Source organism: Oncorhynchus keta, chromosome 2 (assembly GCF_023373465.1).
Source record: "Oncorhynchus keta strain PuntledgeMale-10-30-2019 chromosome 2, Oket_V2, whole genome shotgun sequence".
NCBI lineage: Eukaryota > Metazoa > Chordata > Actinopteri > Salmoniformes > Salmonidae > Oncorhynchus > Oncorhynchus keta.
The window spans coordinates 37357322-37375050 of record NC_068422.1 but is presented as its reverse complement, the minus strand read 5'-3'; the positions used below and the strand labels follow the sequence as shown (position 1 = coordinate 37375050).

General features: G+C 43.0%; 1 protein-coding gene across 1 annotated transcript in view; it reads left to right on the top strand.

Annotated features, from left to right (window-relative positions):
• Positions 1–11924, top strand: part of LOC118361746 (inhibitory synaptic factor 2A-like) — a 31824-nt gene extending 19900 nt beyond the window's left edge. Inside the window, exon 4 of the mRNA XM_035741931.1 lies at positions 9459–11924. Within this exon, the coding sequence (XP_035597824.1) occupies positions 9459–9642 (184 nt within the window). The 3' untranslated portion in view covers positions 9643–11924. The remainder of the gene's footprint in view (positions 1–9458) is intronic.
• The last annotated feature ends 5805 nt before the right edge of the window (positions 11925–17729 follow it).

Genomic DNA, 17729 nt, shown 5'->3' with positions numbered 1-17729 from the left:
ATAGAAAGCTGATGGGATCCTTCTCTGTTTAGTAGATGCCATCACTCTTGTTTTCTCGCACAATTGCATAGCCTATAGAAATGTTGCTCAACATGAGGTCATGGGCTCTCAGGAAGTGTTTGATTAGATTTTTGATTACATTTGTATTGATGTCAGAATGATTAGAGTGACAATTGAGTGCTGAGGACCAGGCATTTAGCAAGTTTGGTAGGCTACTAATGACTAGCATCAGCATCAGACCTTGGAGAAGCCTAATTACTGTGACTAAACGGTCACCTGGAATTTGTAGGCCTTCATGACTGATGATCGCTGGTGTGGGGTCCCGAGCGCTCTGGAGCAGGTTTTCATCAAGGATCTATCTGTATTTTGCTCTGTTCATCTTTCCCTCGATCCTGACTAGTCTCCCAGTGCCTGACACTAAAAAACATCCCCACAGCACGATGCTACCACCACCATGCTTCACTGTAGGGATGGTGACCTGCTTACTCTAGACGTGATACTTGGAATTCAGGCCAAATAGTTTAATCTTGGTTTCATCAGACCAGAGAATCTTGTTTAAGTCCTTTAGGTGCCTTTTGGACAACTCCAAGCGGGCTGTCATGTGCCTTTTACTGAGGTGAGGCTTACGTCTGGCCGATCTACTGAAAAGGTGTGATTGGTGGAGTGCTGCAGAGAGGGTTGTCCTTCTGGAAGGTTCTCCCATCTCCACAGAGGAACTGGAGCTCTTTCAGAGTGACCATCGGGTTCATGGTCACCTCCCTAATCAAGACCCTTCTCCCTCGATTGCACAGTTTGGCCGGGCGGCCAGCTCTACGAAGAATCTTGGCGGTTCCAAACTTCTTCCATTTAAGAATGATGGAGGCCACTGTGTTCTTGGGGAACTTCAATGCTGCAGAATTGTTTTGGTACTAGATCTGTGCCTCGGCACAATCCTGTCTTGGAGCTCTGAGGACAATTCCTTCGACCTCATGGCTTGGTTTTTGCTCTGACATGCACTGTCAACTGTGGGACCGTATATAGACAGGTGTGTGCCTTTCCAAATGTGTGCCTTTCCTTTCCATGTCCAATCAATTGAATTTACCACATGTGGACTCCAATCAAGTTGTAGAAACATCTCAAGGATGATCAATGGAAACAGGATGCACCTAAATTTAATTTGGAGTCTTATAGCAAAGGGTCTGAATACTTATGTAAATAAGGAATATGTTTATTTTTTTTATAAATTAGCAAAAAATGTCTAAACATCTGGTTTTGCGCTGTCATTATGAGCTATTCTGTGCAGATTGGTGAGGGTAAAAAATGCATTTAATACATTTTAGAATAAGGCTGTAATGTAACAAAATGTGGAATAAGTCAAGGCTTCTGAAAACTTTCCGAATGCACTGTGGACCCCAGGAATAGTATCTGCTGCATGTGCAGTAGCTCATGGGGATCCTAATAAACTAAACTAGAAGTTAATCTCCATTTTAACCTGAGTTAACGTAATCAGTACCTAATCAATGAATGTTCTCATCCAGACAAAGCCTCTCATTTAGTTCAGCCCTGTTCTCTTGTTGCGTAAATAATGCTTCATGTAACAGCCATGGTGTCAGAGTAAGGAAATTGACATGCAGGAATGATTCATGTAATGATGTGCTTTTTCTTGTACCTTAGTCTCATGAGCAATATGTTCTCTTAGTGGTTAGCGCGTTGGACTAGTAAGCGGAATGTTGCAAGTTCAAACCCCCGAGCTGACAAGGTCGTTCTGTCCCTGAACAGGCAGTTAACCTACTGTTCCTAGGCCGTCATTGAAAATAATAATTTGTTCTTAACTGACTTGCCTAGTTAAATAAAGATTTAAAAAAATAGTAATAATAATTTCTTAAGCGATGATCTATAATCTGAGATAACTAATGTGACAAATCACACTTGCTAGTACAGTATCTAACTGAAGACTAGTATGGCACGAAAGAGGATTTGAAATGATTCAATTCCTACCATAAATGCTGCTATGCATTGCTTCGTGTAGTCTTCCTGATTTACAAACTACAGAAATCTAATTAGTTCATGTAATAATAATAATATATGCCATTTAAAATACACTTTTATCCAAAGCGACTTACAGTCATGTGTGCATACATTCTACGTATGGGTGGTCCCGGGAATCGAACCCACTACCCTGGCGTTACAAGCGCCATGCTCTACCAACTGTGCTACAGAAGGTATGAGCTGTTGTATGCTAACAAAGTGATTACAGCCATTGATGTCTCACAATGATTCAACAAGAATGCTCCTGCTTATTTGTGATGCTATGCATTTGGTGTGATATCATTATGGGATTACTTCAAATAAACACAGTTTCCACACTAATACAAGAATGCATGTCATAACAGGAAGAAACAGAACAGATACAGGATGTAGGCTTTTACGTGGGTAATACTGTATGTATGTAGGCAGCCTCATGTCCTTTGGGTATGTGGAGTATATGTACTAACTAAAAGAACAAACGATGTGTTGAAAAACACTTGTAATTCTGGGAATATAAGAGGGGATAAACATATCTACACACTTTGCTCCTTTATTCATGAACCTTGGTTGGAGATATGTAAAGATGTTACATGATTTATGAATAGCTTTGCTTCAGTATAGGTTGATTGTAAGTGAAATCCTAAAGTGGTGTTTGATTTAATTCACAAGGTCACATAGAAGGAAGCAAATAATATACTGTTTACCAACAATGCAGATGACTTACAGTACATCACACCATAAACACTATTGGGACAGATATACATAAATCAAACAAACAAGGACTAACTAAACAATATACAGCAAGGAAGGATAATGGGCAGAGAAGGAGCCAGAAAGGATTAAGGGCAGAGAAGGAGCCAGGAAGGATAAAGGGCAGAGAAGGAGCCAGGAAGGATAAAGGGCAGAGAAGGAGCCAGGAAGGATAAAGGGCAGAGAAGGAGCCAGGAAGGATAAAGGGCAGAGAAGGAGCCAGGAAGGATAAAGGGCAGAAAAGGAGCCAGGAAGGATAAAGGGCAGAGAAGGAGCCAGGAAGGATAAAGGGCAGAAAAGGAGCCAGGAAGGATAAAGGGCAGAGAAGGAGCCAGGAAGGATAAAGGGCAGAGAAGGAGCCAGGAAGGATAAAGGGCAGAAAAGGAGCCAGGAAGGATAAAGGGCAGAGAAGGAGCCAGGAAGGATAAAGGGCAGAAAAGGAGCCAGGAAGGATAAAGGGCAGAGAAGGAGCCAGGAAGGATAAAGGGCAGAGAAGGAGCCAGGAAGGATAAAGGGCAGAGAAGGAGCCAGGAAGGATAAAGGGCAGAGGAGCCAGGAAGGATAAAGGGCAGAGAAGGAGCCAGAAGGATAAAGCAGAAAAGGAGCCAGGAAGGATAAAGGGCAGAGAAGGAGCCAGGAAGGATAAAGCAGAGCCAGGAAGGATAAAGGGCAGGAGCCAGGAAGGAAGGGCAGAGAAGGAGCCAGGAAGGATAAAGGGCAGAGAAGGAGCCAGGAAGGATAAAGGGCAGAGAAGGAGCAGAAGGATAAAGGGCAGAGAAGGAGCCAGGAAGGATAAAGGGCAGAAAAGGAGCCAGGAAGGATAAAGGGCAGAAAAGGAGCCAGGAAGGATAAAGGGCAGAGAAGGAGCCAGGAAGGATAAAGGGCAGAGAAGGAGCCAGGAAGGATAAAGGGCAGAAAAGGAGCCAGGAAGGATAAAGGGCAGAGAAGGAGCCAGGAAGGATAAAGGGCCAGGAAGGATAAAGGGCAGAGAAGGAGCCAGGAAGGATAAAGGGCCAGGGCAGAAAAGGAGCCAGGAAGGATAAAGGGCAGAGAAGGAGCCAGGAAGGATAAAGGGCAGAGAAGGAAGGAAGGATAAAGGGCAGGAAGGATAAAGGGCAGAAAAAAGGAGCCAGGAAGATAAAAAGAAGGAGCCAGGAAGGATAAAGGGCCAGGAAGGATAAAGCAGAAGGAGCCAGGAAGGATAAAGGGCCAGGAAGGATAAAGGGCAGAAAAGGAGCCAGGAAGGATAAAGGGCAGAAAAGGAGCCAGGAAGGATAAAGGGCAGAAAAGGAGCCAGGAAGGTAAAGGGCAGAAAAGGATAAAGGATAAAGGGCAGAAAAGGAGCCAGGAAGGATAAAGGGCAGAGAAGGAGCCAGGAAGGATAAAGGGCAGAAAAGGAGCCAGGAAGGATAAAGGGCAGAGAAGGAGCCAGGAAGGATAAAGGGCAGAGAAGGAGCCAGGAAGGATAAAGGGCAGAGAAGGAGCCAGGAAGGATAAAGGGCAGAGAAGGAAAACTGCTTTGATAGAGGCAAAACTATTTTTTATCTTTATCAATGCACTGATCACAGAGAGACAACAGCTTTACGCTGACCCAGGTCTAGAATGCATGATAATTATTCTCAAAACTTGAGATTATCCATAGATAGCTCTCAATCCTTAAAAAGGAAAATACATTTTCCACTGGAAGTGCCAGGATGTAACCTAAACACAGCCGTTCCATGAAAAGTCTATGCAAATGATTCATTTTGTTATTAGAAAAAGGCCCGTGGAATATATACAAAGGAAATGATTATCATTCCATCTGTGTTCAATAGGTTTTTCAGCTCCTAAATTGTGTGCCTCTGCATTTTGTTTTGACTGTCCTTGAATAGGACTTGGGAAATGAAAGCAAGACGACCATCTATCAAGTGCTATCTGTCTCTGCCAGCGCAATGGGCAGTAAATATATCAAAAAACTTTGCAAATGGTCTAGTTCGTTTTTTTCTCTGCAGTATCCCCTTACTCCATCTTGCTGATTTACACACTGGATTGAGTGTCACACCCAATCCCCCCAATATATATTTTTAAAGTCTACAAGGCGAATGATGATTCTTTCTATGAGTGTTTACCATTTTCTTATATCATTCATGTTATGTACTTCACATGTTACAGTGTATACTTTGTTTAGCCATTCGTTTTTTTACTATTCTTTATTTTCTGAGTTTTTTGTTGATTTCTTGAACTGTTATGTTAGGACTGTGGCTTTCAGCTGTGTGAATAAAAATAGATATCCAACCTAAAATGGACAAACAGTAGAGGTTTGAGTAGACCATTCTTTGTTATGACAGGCCTATTCCTGCCAGGGCCTGTGGTGGTGACTCATAGTGCTGATAGGGCAGCCAGCAATAATCACCTTGCTGGGCAAACCATTCTTTGCTTCCACTTAATGAGCTGGCCTGGATACAGTGAGCAGAATTAAAAAGAGCCAAACTAAAAAAAAAGGCTGAACCAAACGGCCAATTATTCCTCAAACTTGGACAGTAACTGCTCATTGCCAAGATTAGCAGCAGCAGAGAAGTGGCCTCTAATTCCGAACAGCAAGTCAGTTCCAATATGGCTAATCAATCCATGGCTTGGGCTCCTGCAGGTGCCCAGTTGAGCTGAGGTAGTCAATCTACAAGCCCTACCCAGAATTCAACTCCCGCCTGACACTCCCAGCCCCTCCCTCTTGTATACTGCAGCATCCAGTGCATGCTACTGATACGAACAGAGCAGAGAGAGAGACAGGGGGGATGGAGAGGGAGGGAGATGAGAGAGAGAGCATAAAGGCCTCACTGCTGTAGTCACATCACATCCCATTGAAAAGCAGGCTGGGGAAACAAATGCAAAAAAAAACCTGAGAAAACAGTGGATGTAAAGATTATGGCCCAGAGTGTCTAACCTCTGCTCCATACAGTTCCCAGCCATGCTAATGTCCTTCTGGAGCTTAGGGCTCTATTCAGTCTGTATCGCTGAAGTGTTATTGATTGCGCAATAGAAATGTAAAGGTAATTTCTGATTGAGCCGACATATGCTGTGTTTACCATGAATGCAGTCACCACCAATTCGGCAACATTGCCTTTAAATTTCAATCATGCTGTAACAATGAAATTCTTCGATACGAATTTAATAGATTCCTTAGACTACTTAGTATGGCTCTGCAGTAACATCAACAGTAAACAGTCTAGGGTCTTTGCCCATATTCCGTACCAGGGGAGCACAGATGAAAAGCCTGATTTCTGATGCACACCCACACGGATTGGGTTACTAGTTCTAGTTCATAATGCATTACATACGTAGGTACAAGAATCAGAATGAAAAAAGAAGGTGAGGGTTGAATCTTGTTTGCAGAGATTTTTTATAAGGCTAATTTGAGGCTAATAACGACTTCACAAATCAGTGCTAATACAGTTCCTGGTTGTATGAGTTGGGTTTAATGAAGATGTTCTATATTTACTCTTAAGAGCAAGTAGCTAACTGGGTTAGCGTGTATGTCCCCTGCTTTTAGCAAAGATGCAGTAGTTTCATTGGTGTTGAGAGGGCTTGTAGTATCGATGTGTTCAATAAAGTATGTGTTGTGTCCGTCATTCTGTGTGCACATGACTGTGTGTTACTGTAAGGCAGTCAACCATTAAATAGAGCTGGACCTTAGCTGACATTTTAACAAAGAAGGTACTATCAAAATGGCACCTTGTCAGTCAAAGATATATATGTTCAGTGGTTCCAAGTGAGTCATTTGTACTCTGGTGATATAAATAAATAAATGTAGGCAATTGAAGTATATTAGTTGGATATTTTTATTTTTTATTTCTTGGGGGGGTGCCTGCACCATTCATGTCGGTAGCCCAGAAGGAAAGACAAATAAGGAGCATTGCATAATATACTGTATTCTGGAGGTGATATGGGAAGGGGAGAAAATATTGAGAACATTTACATCTTCATTTAGCAGATTATCAGAATAAAACCTACAGTAATAGTAAAGTAATGTGCTACCACACCATCAACATTATAGAATTAGAAACCAACCAGAGAAGGAAGACAGTGAGAGCATGTAGGAGACAACATCTGCCATCACCACCCTCCAAGGAAGAACAATCATTAAACAATGTTCACTCCACCGGGATCACAGCTAAACAATCAGGCACCAGTGATCACACACACAGCTATTCACAGACCGTAGCTAAACAGATGATTAATCTGCTTGTGAATGATTGAAAATGCTATACCCCATCTCTAGCTGTCCCAATCTGTTGAGAATGAGATGATCTGAGATCCGTGGTCTTTGTTTACTCAGTCACCTGCTCCCCGGGGCCACCCGCACAGTACAGTGTGCCTCGGGCTCCCTGATGAGCCAATTGTCCACAGCATACAGTAATTGCAGCTCTCTGCCAAGTGATTCATTGCTTAATATGTGCCAAGACCATTCCATAGTGTGCTGCGCTGTTGTGCTTTGTGCTGTTTTCTAGCGAAAGCTTGGCATCAACAAGAGCCCTGAAATGCTGAGCTTTCAGAATGGCTCTAGAAATACTGGGTAATAAGAGGACGTCGTCTGTACATATACAAAGCGTGCAACTCATTTCAAAGTTGTGGCAATTCAATCTTGATGGAAGTAAGAAGCAAGTGACCGATGTAAAATCTCAACAACCCAAAACAGAGGTACAGTATGTGCTGGCACATACTACATCATTGAAGTGCTCATCATTTCACAATCCTGTTTTGGGGGAAAAGTTCAAGTATTAACTACCTGTATATATTCAAGATTGTATTTATAGTCACATGTATATTCCTGTAATCAGACCTTTATTGATTGATTCAATCTTCTGCAACGCCAAATGCCTGTCTGGCACCATGTATCATTTTCTCTGAAGGTTGTCATAGAGTTGAATAACTGACACTTATCTTAAGGGTATGGACACTTCCTAAGATTAATGCTGTCATTTCTGAGCAGAGCATCTCCTTCAGAAAACTAATTGGACTGCCTGTCATGCCGGTGATTGTGAAAAGGGCTGAACAGGGCATTGTACATCCATCTGTCTGCCTACACTGTGTATACTTATGTTTGACCTTGGAGGGTTTCATGTCATTTCAGAAGGTTTGACTCCTCTTTAACTTCCATCTGTTTGACTGGCAAAAATATGCCGCTTCAAATTGTTCTACACTTTCAATAAAACAATTTAACAACGATAAATAAGATCAGTCTTAGACAACATTGTGTGATAAGGTTAATGTTACTTGCCTGTTGGAAAATGACACTTTCTGCTAATGCTACTATTTCTAATGTTGCTTCTAGTACTGTACAACCACACGTTGCAATCTTCGAGAATGGATGTTTTTGATTAAATTGCAGAGGCCTGGGAAATATAATGACTCCGGGGGAAATATTTTTTGTCAACGTATTAAATTGGCAGTCAGGTATGACAGTAAGAATCCTACTTTACTCATTCCAAAATAGTATTTTCCATATTTATTACACATGCCAATGGTAATACGTAAATAAATAGATTAACTTAATCAATAGCTATAGATGTAGTACGTCTGGGCCTGCTCGGGTTGTGAATGATTTAATTTGGTTGGGATAAAGCTCTGTGCTTCTCCCAACAGTGAGAGATTTAGTCTCAGTGCCTGAATGGAATCGGATGATGGCAGCCAGGGATTACAGCAGAGGATGAGGAAATCAGACATCAGAAACTACTCACATCCCGACTACTAGATGGACATACATGTTAGGGAATACCCTTCACTATGCACTGAAACATACAGATGCTCATACTTTTTATATACATTAGTCTGATGTCACATCCAGTACATTTCAGTGTTAGAGGAAATTATTTGTGGTGCTATGACAATTATCAGACTGTACTGTGCGCTTCCCAAACAATCCATCTGGAGTCTATGGCTAGCGACTACCCTGGATTATCAACGGACAAATTGAATGCCGGCGAATTGGCAGTACTCCTGAATCATATTATTAACTTAAAATCACTTTTATGGGATCAAAATCCAATGTACCAGATTGTGCAGAGTCATGGTTCATATTTGAGCTCCTTCATTCATGTTCAATTTGTGATACCCACAATTAAGACTGGTTTGAATGTTATTCAATCTCTTAAATCCTGGTACTCTAAAAGCTAAACCGAAATAGGATTGAACCATCTTTCCACAGTAGCTTCAACTTCTAGTATTTTCCTTCTCTAAGAGAAGGAAAATATCACAGAACATGTGTGGCACCTTAATTGGGGAGTATGTGGACACCTGCTCGTCGAACATCTCATTCCAAAATAATGGGTATTAATATAGAGTTGGTCCCCCCTTTAATGCTATAAGAGCCTACACTCTTCTGGGAAGGCTTTCCATTAGATGTTGGAACATTGCTGGCGGGGATTTGCTTCCGTTCAGCCACAAGAGCATTAGTGAGGTCGGGCACTGATGTTGGGTTGGTCAGGGTTCTGTGCAGGCCAATCAAGTTCTTCCCCACCAATCTCAACAAACCATTTCTGTGTGGATTTTGCTTTGTGCACAGGGCCATTGTCATGCTGAAAAAGGAAAGGATCTGCTGCCAAACCGTTGCCACAAAGTTGGAAGCATAGAATTGTCCAGAACACCATTGTATGCTATAATTTAAGATTGTGTTTTATTATATATTATTGTGTTAACTCAATGTTATTGTGTTGTTTGTGCTGCAGTGTGGAGCTGGACTTCAAGCAGCAGGAGGACAAGTTACAGCCCCTGATTAAGAGACTGTGCCCCTTGGACAACTCTCAATACCCTGCTCTGCCTTACCCCCACGAGGTGTTCACTTCAACCCCCAAACGCAAGTCCAAGACAGAGTCCAAAAAGCATGGTCGCTGGAAACTCTGGTTCCTTTAACTTAGGGAAGAGCTTGGCTTTTGGAATGGACTTTTGGATCTGTTTTTACACATCTATCTTCCCTCAAAGGGATCTATCACAACAGTAGATGTTCTGCTCCAGGGAACGGATAATCTGATAACAGTAAATCATCTAAATCAGGATTCTAAGTTGGAACTGCACTAGAAATCAATGGGTGATTATTTTTAAACAATCTTAGCTCTGCCAAGCCTTCAGTGTTTGGTTCAAAACCGGAGAAGGTCAACTTATACCCTGGCTAAAGGTTAGCAGAACTACATGGTGAGACTGGATATATTTTTGTCATCATGAAATGTAGCCCACAATATGAAGATGGATATTATTTATTTACCGGGCAAATGTTTCTCTCACTTTTTAAAAATGATTTCCAATGGCACACCGTTTTGGTCTCTGCTTGACCAGAAGAGGAATCACCATGTGGAAGGCCTGTTTCTCTAAAAATATACTTTAATCGTACATCAGCCTGTTGGAAAAGCACAAACATTTGGAGACTGAGAACATCATGGAAGAAGAAGTTATATACAGTACATTACACTATATTAGTGAACTGACTCTACATGAACCCTTCTTGCCTCTTCTCTCCAGTCTTGAGAGAGCCCAGTTACTCTCTCTCCCTTTTCTTCCCCTTTCTCTCTTTCCCTTTTTCTGTCTGTCTGTCTCACTCTCTCTCTTTCTCTTTCTCTGCACACAGACATGCACTTCAGGAGTATGTAAAGGAAGATTGCGATATATGGGATCCTAGACTGCTTTGTTTTTTGGAAACAGGATATAGTCAAGGTTATAGTTCTGTTCTAATAGCTGTTCTAATCCATCAATGTGCAGAAATAGTGGTTGAATCCAAGATTTGACTATTGCATATAGACAAAAATATAGACTTATTTTAACATATTAAAGTTTGTTGATTATATTATATAACATATTAAAGTTTCTTATTACTGTGTTATTCAACATGCAGCAGACTATTTTATGAAAATATGATTGAATTTCAGTTGAAAAAGTAAGCATGGTTTTGACACTTCTTTATCACTTCCCATGCACAAAGCTGTCATTGCCTTTCACTTACACACATGTTAACATCTCACTAACTTACTCTAACCCACAGAAAGGAAATATACTGTAAGGACAGGACGAAATGCATCAATATTCTCTCTGGAATATGCATTTCACATTATAAACTGGGTGGTTCGAGCCCTGAATGCTGATTGGCTGACAGCCGTGGTATATCAGACCGTATACCACGGTTATGACAAAGCACTTATTTTTACTGCTCTTATTAGGTTGGTAACCAGTTTATAATAGCAATAGGGCACCTCGGGGCTTCGTGGTTTATGGCCAATGTACCACGGCTAAGGGCTGCATCCAGGCACTCCGCTTTGTGTTGTGTGTAAAGAACAGCCCTTAGCCGTGGTATAATGGCCTTATTGCTTAATTCTAACTCACTTGGCTCAACTGATCATCATCACAGACCATATGGTCCTTCACGTAATGCCATAATTCTGCAACTCATCAATAATTTTGATTAACGTTGATCAGCACCAAACACCTTTGCTTACTATCTCCTATATGATTACATTAGGGGTGGAATCAACTCACGACCCAGAAGTAGCAATCCATGTACTGAACTTACAACAATAAAGAAGGGCTATTTACAGTATACATAAGCATGTAGGGTATTCAATCTTTATATTTCTAGGCCTTTGACGAATAGTGACTTTGGATCAGATGGATTCATTTGAACATAAACCATCCACTTATTGCACCTAATATTTATAGATAATAATTTAAATCTCACAGAAAAAATGTCACACTGACAGCAAGTGATTCAATCACACATTTGATCTTCTTGACTGGGTTACCAGGTCCTTCAATATTACTGTACAGATGGAGGAACTTAATTTGAGCCAGTTTGCTACTGAAAGAAAATACACCTGCAGAAATAGGCAATGTGAATGTGGATTATAATTAATTACATTTTTTGTAGGGATTGATAGATTTTTCATTAGGGCAAATCAAGTATGACATTTTAAAGTGGAAATTACAAACTTTAGAAGCCATTTTAAACATCAAATACACAAGTGTACATTTCTTGCTGTGCAGGAAAGTTCTCCGCAACAAAACAGCGATCAAATGAAGATCCTACATCTGTAGCATATTGAAGGACAGACACATAGCTATACCTTAAGGAAGTGCAATTCATTGATTTGCAATATTATGCATTTTGTACTGTTTTTACCTTAAAACAAATGCATTTTCAATAAAACCAATATAATTGTAAGAGGTGTGCTGACATTATTCTAAAGTATACTATGTGAATTGCAAGGCACTGACAATATGATGCAACACAATGTTGACGGAACATACAGTTGAAGTCGGAAGTTTACATACACTTAGGTTGGAGTCATTAAAACTAGTTTTTCAACCACTCCGCATATTTCTTGTTAACAAACTATAGTTTTGGCAAGTCGGTTAGGACATCTACTTTGTGTATGACACAAGTAATTTTACAGACAGATTATTTCACATATAATTTAGGGTATCACAATTCCAGTGGGTCAGAAGTTTACATACACCAAGTTGACTGTGCTTTTGAACAGATTGGCTAATTGACATAATTTGAGTAAATTGGAGGTGTACCTGTGGATGTATTTCAAGGCCTACCTTCAAACTCTTTGCTTGACATCATGGGAAAATCAAAACAAATCAGCCAAGACCTCAGAAAATAAATTGCAGACCTCCACAAGTCTGGTTCATCCTTTGGAGCCTGAAGGTACCACATTCATCTGTACTCTGGATAAGAGCGTCTGCTAAATGACTTAAATGTAAATGTAAATGTACAAACAATTGTGCGCAAGTATAAACACCATGGGATCACGCAGCCATCATACCGCTCAGGAAGGAGATGAGTTCTGTCTCCTAGAGATGAACATACTTTGGTGCGAAAAGTGCAAATCAGTCACAGAACAACAACAAAGGACCTGTGAAGACGCTGGAGAAAAGAGGTACAAAAGTATCTATAAAACGAGTCCTGTATCGACATAACCTGAAAGGCCGCTCAGCAAGGAAGAAGCCACTGCTCCAAAACCGCTATACAAATCTAGACTACGATTTGCAACTGCACATGGGGACAAAGATTGTACTTTTTGGAGAAATGTCCTCTGGTCTGATGAAACAAAAATAGAACTGTTTGGCCATACTGACCATCGTTATGTTTGGAGGAAAAAGGTGGAGGCTTGCAAGCGAAAGAACACCATCCCAACTGTGAAGCACGGGGGTGGCAGCATCATGTTGTGGGGTGCTTTGCTGCAGGAGGGACTGGTGCACTTCACAAAATAGATGGCATCATGAGGGAGAAAAAATATATGGATATATTGAAGCAACATCTCAAGACATCAGTCAGGAAGATAAATCTTGGTCGCAAATGAGTCTTCCAAATGAACAATGACCTCAAGCTTACTTCCAAAGTTGTGGCACAATGGCTTAACCTGTTAAGTCGACCCTCTACTTTTTCGAACAGGCCAGGAATATAGTATATGCATATGATTAGTATGTGTGGATAGAAAACACTCAGACGTTTATAAAACTGGTTAAATCACGGCTGTGACTATAACAGAACGTGCGTTTCATCGAAAAGTGCAGGAATATCTGATCACTGAAAATGGAAAAAAAATATCCATCCGCGACTTCAAGGAATTGTTCAAAGTGAATCGAATTAAATGAGGCCGAGGTTGCAGTGCCTACAGCTTCCACACGTTGTCTAGAGTCTTGTCATTTGATTCGCAATTGATTCTTGGTCTAACTGAATCAAGGGAATCGATTCCCTCCGGTCTCCGACCGGATGTTTTGGTCGAGCTCTCTCCAAGACATTTTTTCGAAACAGACACCTATAGAATTGACATCGCCTCCTGATGAATTTTATCGCTTATTAACGTGTACTAATACCTAAAGTTGCATTACAAAAGTATTTTGAAGTGTCTTGTGAGAGTTTATCGTCGACTTTTTGAATTTTAAAAAATGACGTTATGTTATGAAACGCTATTTATTTCCGTTTATCACACTGTCTTCATAGATCGATATCTAGGCTATATATGGACCGATTTAATCGAAAAAATACCCAATAGTGATTATGGGACATCTAGGAGTGCCAACAAAGAAGATGGTCAAAGGTAATGAATGTTTTATATTTTATTTGTGCGGTTTGTGTAGCGACGACTATGCTAATTATTTTGTTTACGTCCCCTGCGGGTCTTTTGGGGTGTTACATGCTATCAGATAATAGCTTCTCATGCTTTCGCCGAAAAGCATTTTAAAAATCTGACTTGTTGCCTGGATTCACAACGAGTGTAGCTTTAATTCAATACCCTGCATGTGTATTTTAATGAACGTTTGAGTTTTAACTAATACTATTAGCATTTAGCGTAGCGCATTTGCATTTCCAGAGCTCTAGATGGGACGCCTGCGTGCCAGGTAGGACCAAGACGTTAAGGATAATAAAGTCAAGGTATTCGAGTGGCCATCACAAAGCCCTGACCTCAAACCTATTGACCATTTTTGTGCAGGACGGAAAAGCATGTGCGATCAAGGAGGCCTACAAACCTGACTCAGTTACACCAGGTCTGTCATGCTCAACTTATTGTGGGAAGGTTGTGGAAGGCTACCCGAAATATTTGACTCAAGTTAAACAATTTAAAGGCTATGCTGCCAAATACTGAGTGAATGTAAACTTCTGACCTACTGGGAATGTGATGAAAGAAATAAAAGCTGAAAATCATACTCTCTACTATTATTCTGACATTTCACATTCTTAAAATAAAGTGGTGGTCCTAACTGACCTAAGGCAGGGACTACATACAGTATTTAGACCATCTGAGAACCAATTGGTACATCAACATGCTACTGTACAGCTCCTAATCCATGCTTCCTTCCTTGTCTTGTTGATAAAGACTCCTAGCATAAACAGGGCTCAGCTGCAGTGTTGGATTGCTTTCAGGTCTGCCTAGTCACTCTCAGAAGTCTCTCTCTTTCTCTAAATGTGATTGGCTCACTCTCTGGCAGGCCCACAACTGGCATGCCCTGAGGCTGGCCAGTTTCCAGCCTGCCACTTGCTGCCCAGATGCCGTCAGCTTGGACGACTAAACTCAAGGGTGTAATTTCCCTCTCCCTTCCTCTCTACCTTCCTATATCGCTCCATCCCTCACTTCCCCCAGTTACAGTACAGTGAAACCATGGTTACCATGGTGAAACAGGTTGGATCATTGACACAAGCTCAGTGGCTCAGGTCCCTAAGAACCATTATAGTGTCTGAGTTAAGCAGGGCTTTTTTACGTGTCACCTTTCCATGCAAAATAAAATGGAATAGAATATCGCCCTTCATCATCCACATCCCCACAACTGGAGGTTAAAGTCGGGCAATGATGACATGTCTACCCATCCTCGCTCTATCCACTACCAGGATATCTAGGGCTCTATTCATTCAGATCTGCTTTAGCCGACATCCGCATAGCGGTTGTTTTGACAGTGTCAGAGGTAGAATTGCATTAGTGCTGTCCAATCCACAATTGGTTCATGGCATTATACCTAAAGCAGACATTGCTATTGGCTGCACAGAGTCGGATTGAAAGGAATCCCATAGAGCCATTACAAGTTTGAACAGCATAATGTGAAATGTAATTTAGGGAAGAGTGGGGTAAATTTAGCTATTTTTTTTACAGTCAGCATCACTCCATCAAGGGAAATATAGCATTCTTTCTACCAAGGACATCTACATATATTTCAGGATGTTGTGTAACCCTGGAAATAATCAGAATAATGTATATGTAACCGATGTGAAATGGCTAGCTAGTTAGTGGTGGTGAGCGCTAATAGCGTTTCAATCAGTGACGTCACTTGCTCTGAGACCTTTAAGTAGTTGTTCCCCTTGCTCTGCAAGGGCAGTGTCACGGTTTTCATATGGTGAAGGAGAGTCGGACCAAACTGCAGCGTGTATATTGCGATCCATGTTTAATCAAACAACGTAAACACGAATAAACAAACACTACAAAACAATAAACGAAACGAAACCCGAAAATAGCCTATACATGTGTCAACTAACACAGAACAAGGACATCAAGACACTCAGGACAATCACCCACAATACAACCAAAGAATATGGCTGCCTAAATATGGTTCCCAATCAGAGACAACGATAAACACCTGCCTCTGATTGAGAACCACTTCAGACAGCCATAGACTTTCCTAGAACACCCCACTAAGCTACAATCCCACTAAGCTACACACCACATACAAAAACCCATGTCACACCCTGGCCTGACCAAATACATGAAGAAAAACACAAAATACTTCGACCAGGGCGTGACAGAATCCCCCCCCTAAGGTGCGGACTCCCGAACGCACCTCAAATCAATAGGGAGGGTCCGGGTGGCGTCTGTCCATGGTGGCGGCTCCAGCATGGGACGTGGACCCCACTCAGTAAATGTCTTAGTCCCCTCTCCTTGCGTCCCTAGATAGTCCACCCTCGCCGCCAACCATGGCCTAGTATTCCTCACCCAGAACCCCACTAGACTGAGGAGCAGATCGGGACTGAGGTGAAGCTCGGGGACTGAGGGGAAGCTCGGGAGTGAAAGGAAGCTCAGGAGTGAAAGGAAGCTCAGGAGTGAAAGGAAGCTCAGGAGTGAAAGGAAGCTCAGGAGTGAAAGGAAGCTCAGGCAGGTTGATGAATCCACCAGATCCTGGCTGACTGGCAGATCCTGGCTGACTGGCGGATCCTGGCCGACTGGCAGATCTTGGCTGACTGGCAGTTCCCGGCTGACTGGCAGATCTGGAAGAGTCTGGCTGACTGGCAGATCTGGAAGAGCCTGGTTGACTGGCAGATCTGGAAGAATCTGGCTGCTCCTTGCAGACTGGCAGCTCCTTGCAGACCGGCAGCTCCCTGCAGACCGGCAGCTCCCTGCAGACTGGCAGCTCCTTGCAGACTGGCAGCTCCTTGCAGACTGGCAGCTCCCTGCAGACTGGCAGCTCCCTGCAGACTGACAGCTCTGGCTGCTTCATGCAGACTGACAGCTCTGACTGCTCCATGCAGACGGACAGCTCTGGCTGCTTCATGCAGACTGACAGCTCTGACTGCTCCATGCAGGCTGACAGCTCTGACTGCTCCATGCAGGCTGGCAGCTCTGGCTGCACTGAACAGACAGGAGACTCCGGTAGCGCAGGAGAGGAGAAAGGCTCCGACAGCGCTGGAGAGGCGGGAGACTCCGACAGCGCAGGAGAGGCGGGAGACTCCGACAGCGCAGGAGAGGCGAGGTGCACTGTAGGCCTGATGTGTGGTGCTGGCACTGGTAGTACTGGGCCGAGGACACGCACAGGAAGCCTGGTGCGGGGAGCTGCTACCGGAGGGCTGGGGTGTGGAGGTGGTACTGGATAGACTGAACCGTGCAGGCGCACTGGAGCTCTTGGTTGAATACTCTCGGTCGCCCTGCCAGTGCAGCGAGGTGGAATAGCCCGCACTGGGCTATGTAGGCGAACCGGAGACCCTGAACGCAAGGCTGGTGCCATGTAAGCCGGCCCAAGGAGACGCACTGGGGACCAGATGCGTAGAGCCGGCTTCATGGCATTTGGCTCTACGCTCAATCTCGCCCGGCCGATACACGGAGCTGGAATATACCGCACCGGGCTATGCACCCGCACTGGGGACACCGTGCGCACCACTGCATAACACGGTGCCTGCCCGGTCTTTCTAGCCCCCCGGTAAGCACAGGGAGTTTGCGCAGGTCTCCTACCTGGCGTAGCCATACTCCCTGTAAGCCCCCCAAGAAATTTTTGGGGCTGATTCCCGGGCTTTCATTCACGTCGCCGTGCTGCCTCCTCATACCAGCGCCTCTCCGCTTTTGCCGCCTCTAGTTCCTCCTTGGGGCGGCGATATTCCCCTGGTTTAGCCCAGGGTCCTCCCCTGTCGAGGATTTCCTCCCATGTCCAGAAATCCTTATTGCGCTTCTCCTCTTTGGGCTGCTCCTGCCTGTTGACACGCTGCTTGGTCCTGTGGTGGGTGATTCTGTCACGGTTTTCATATGGTGAAG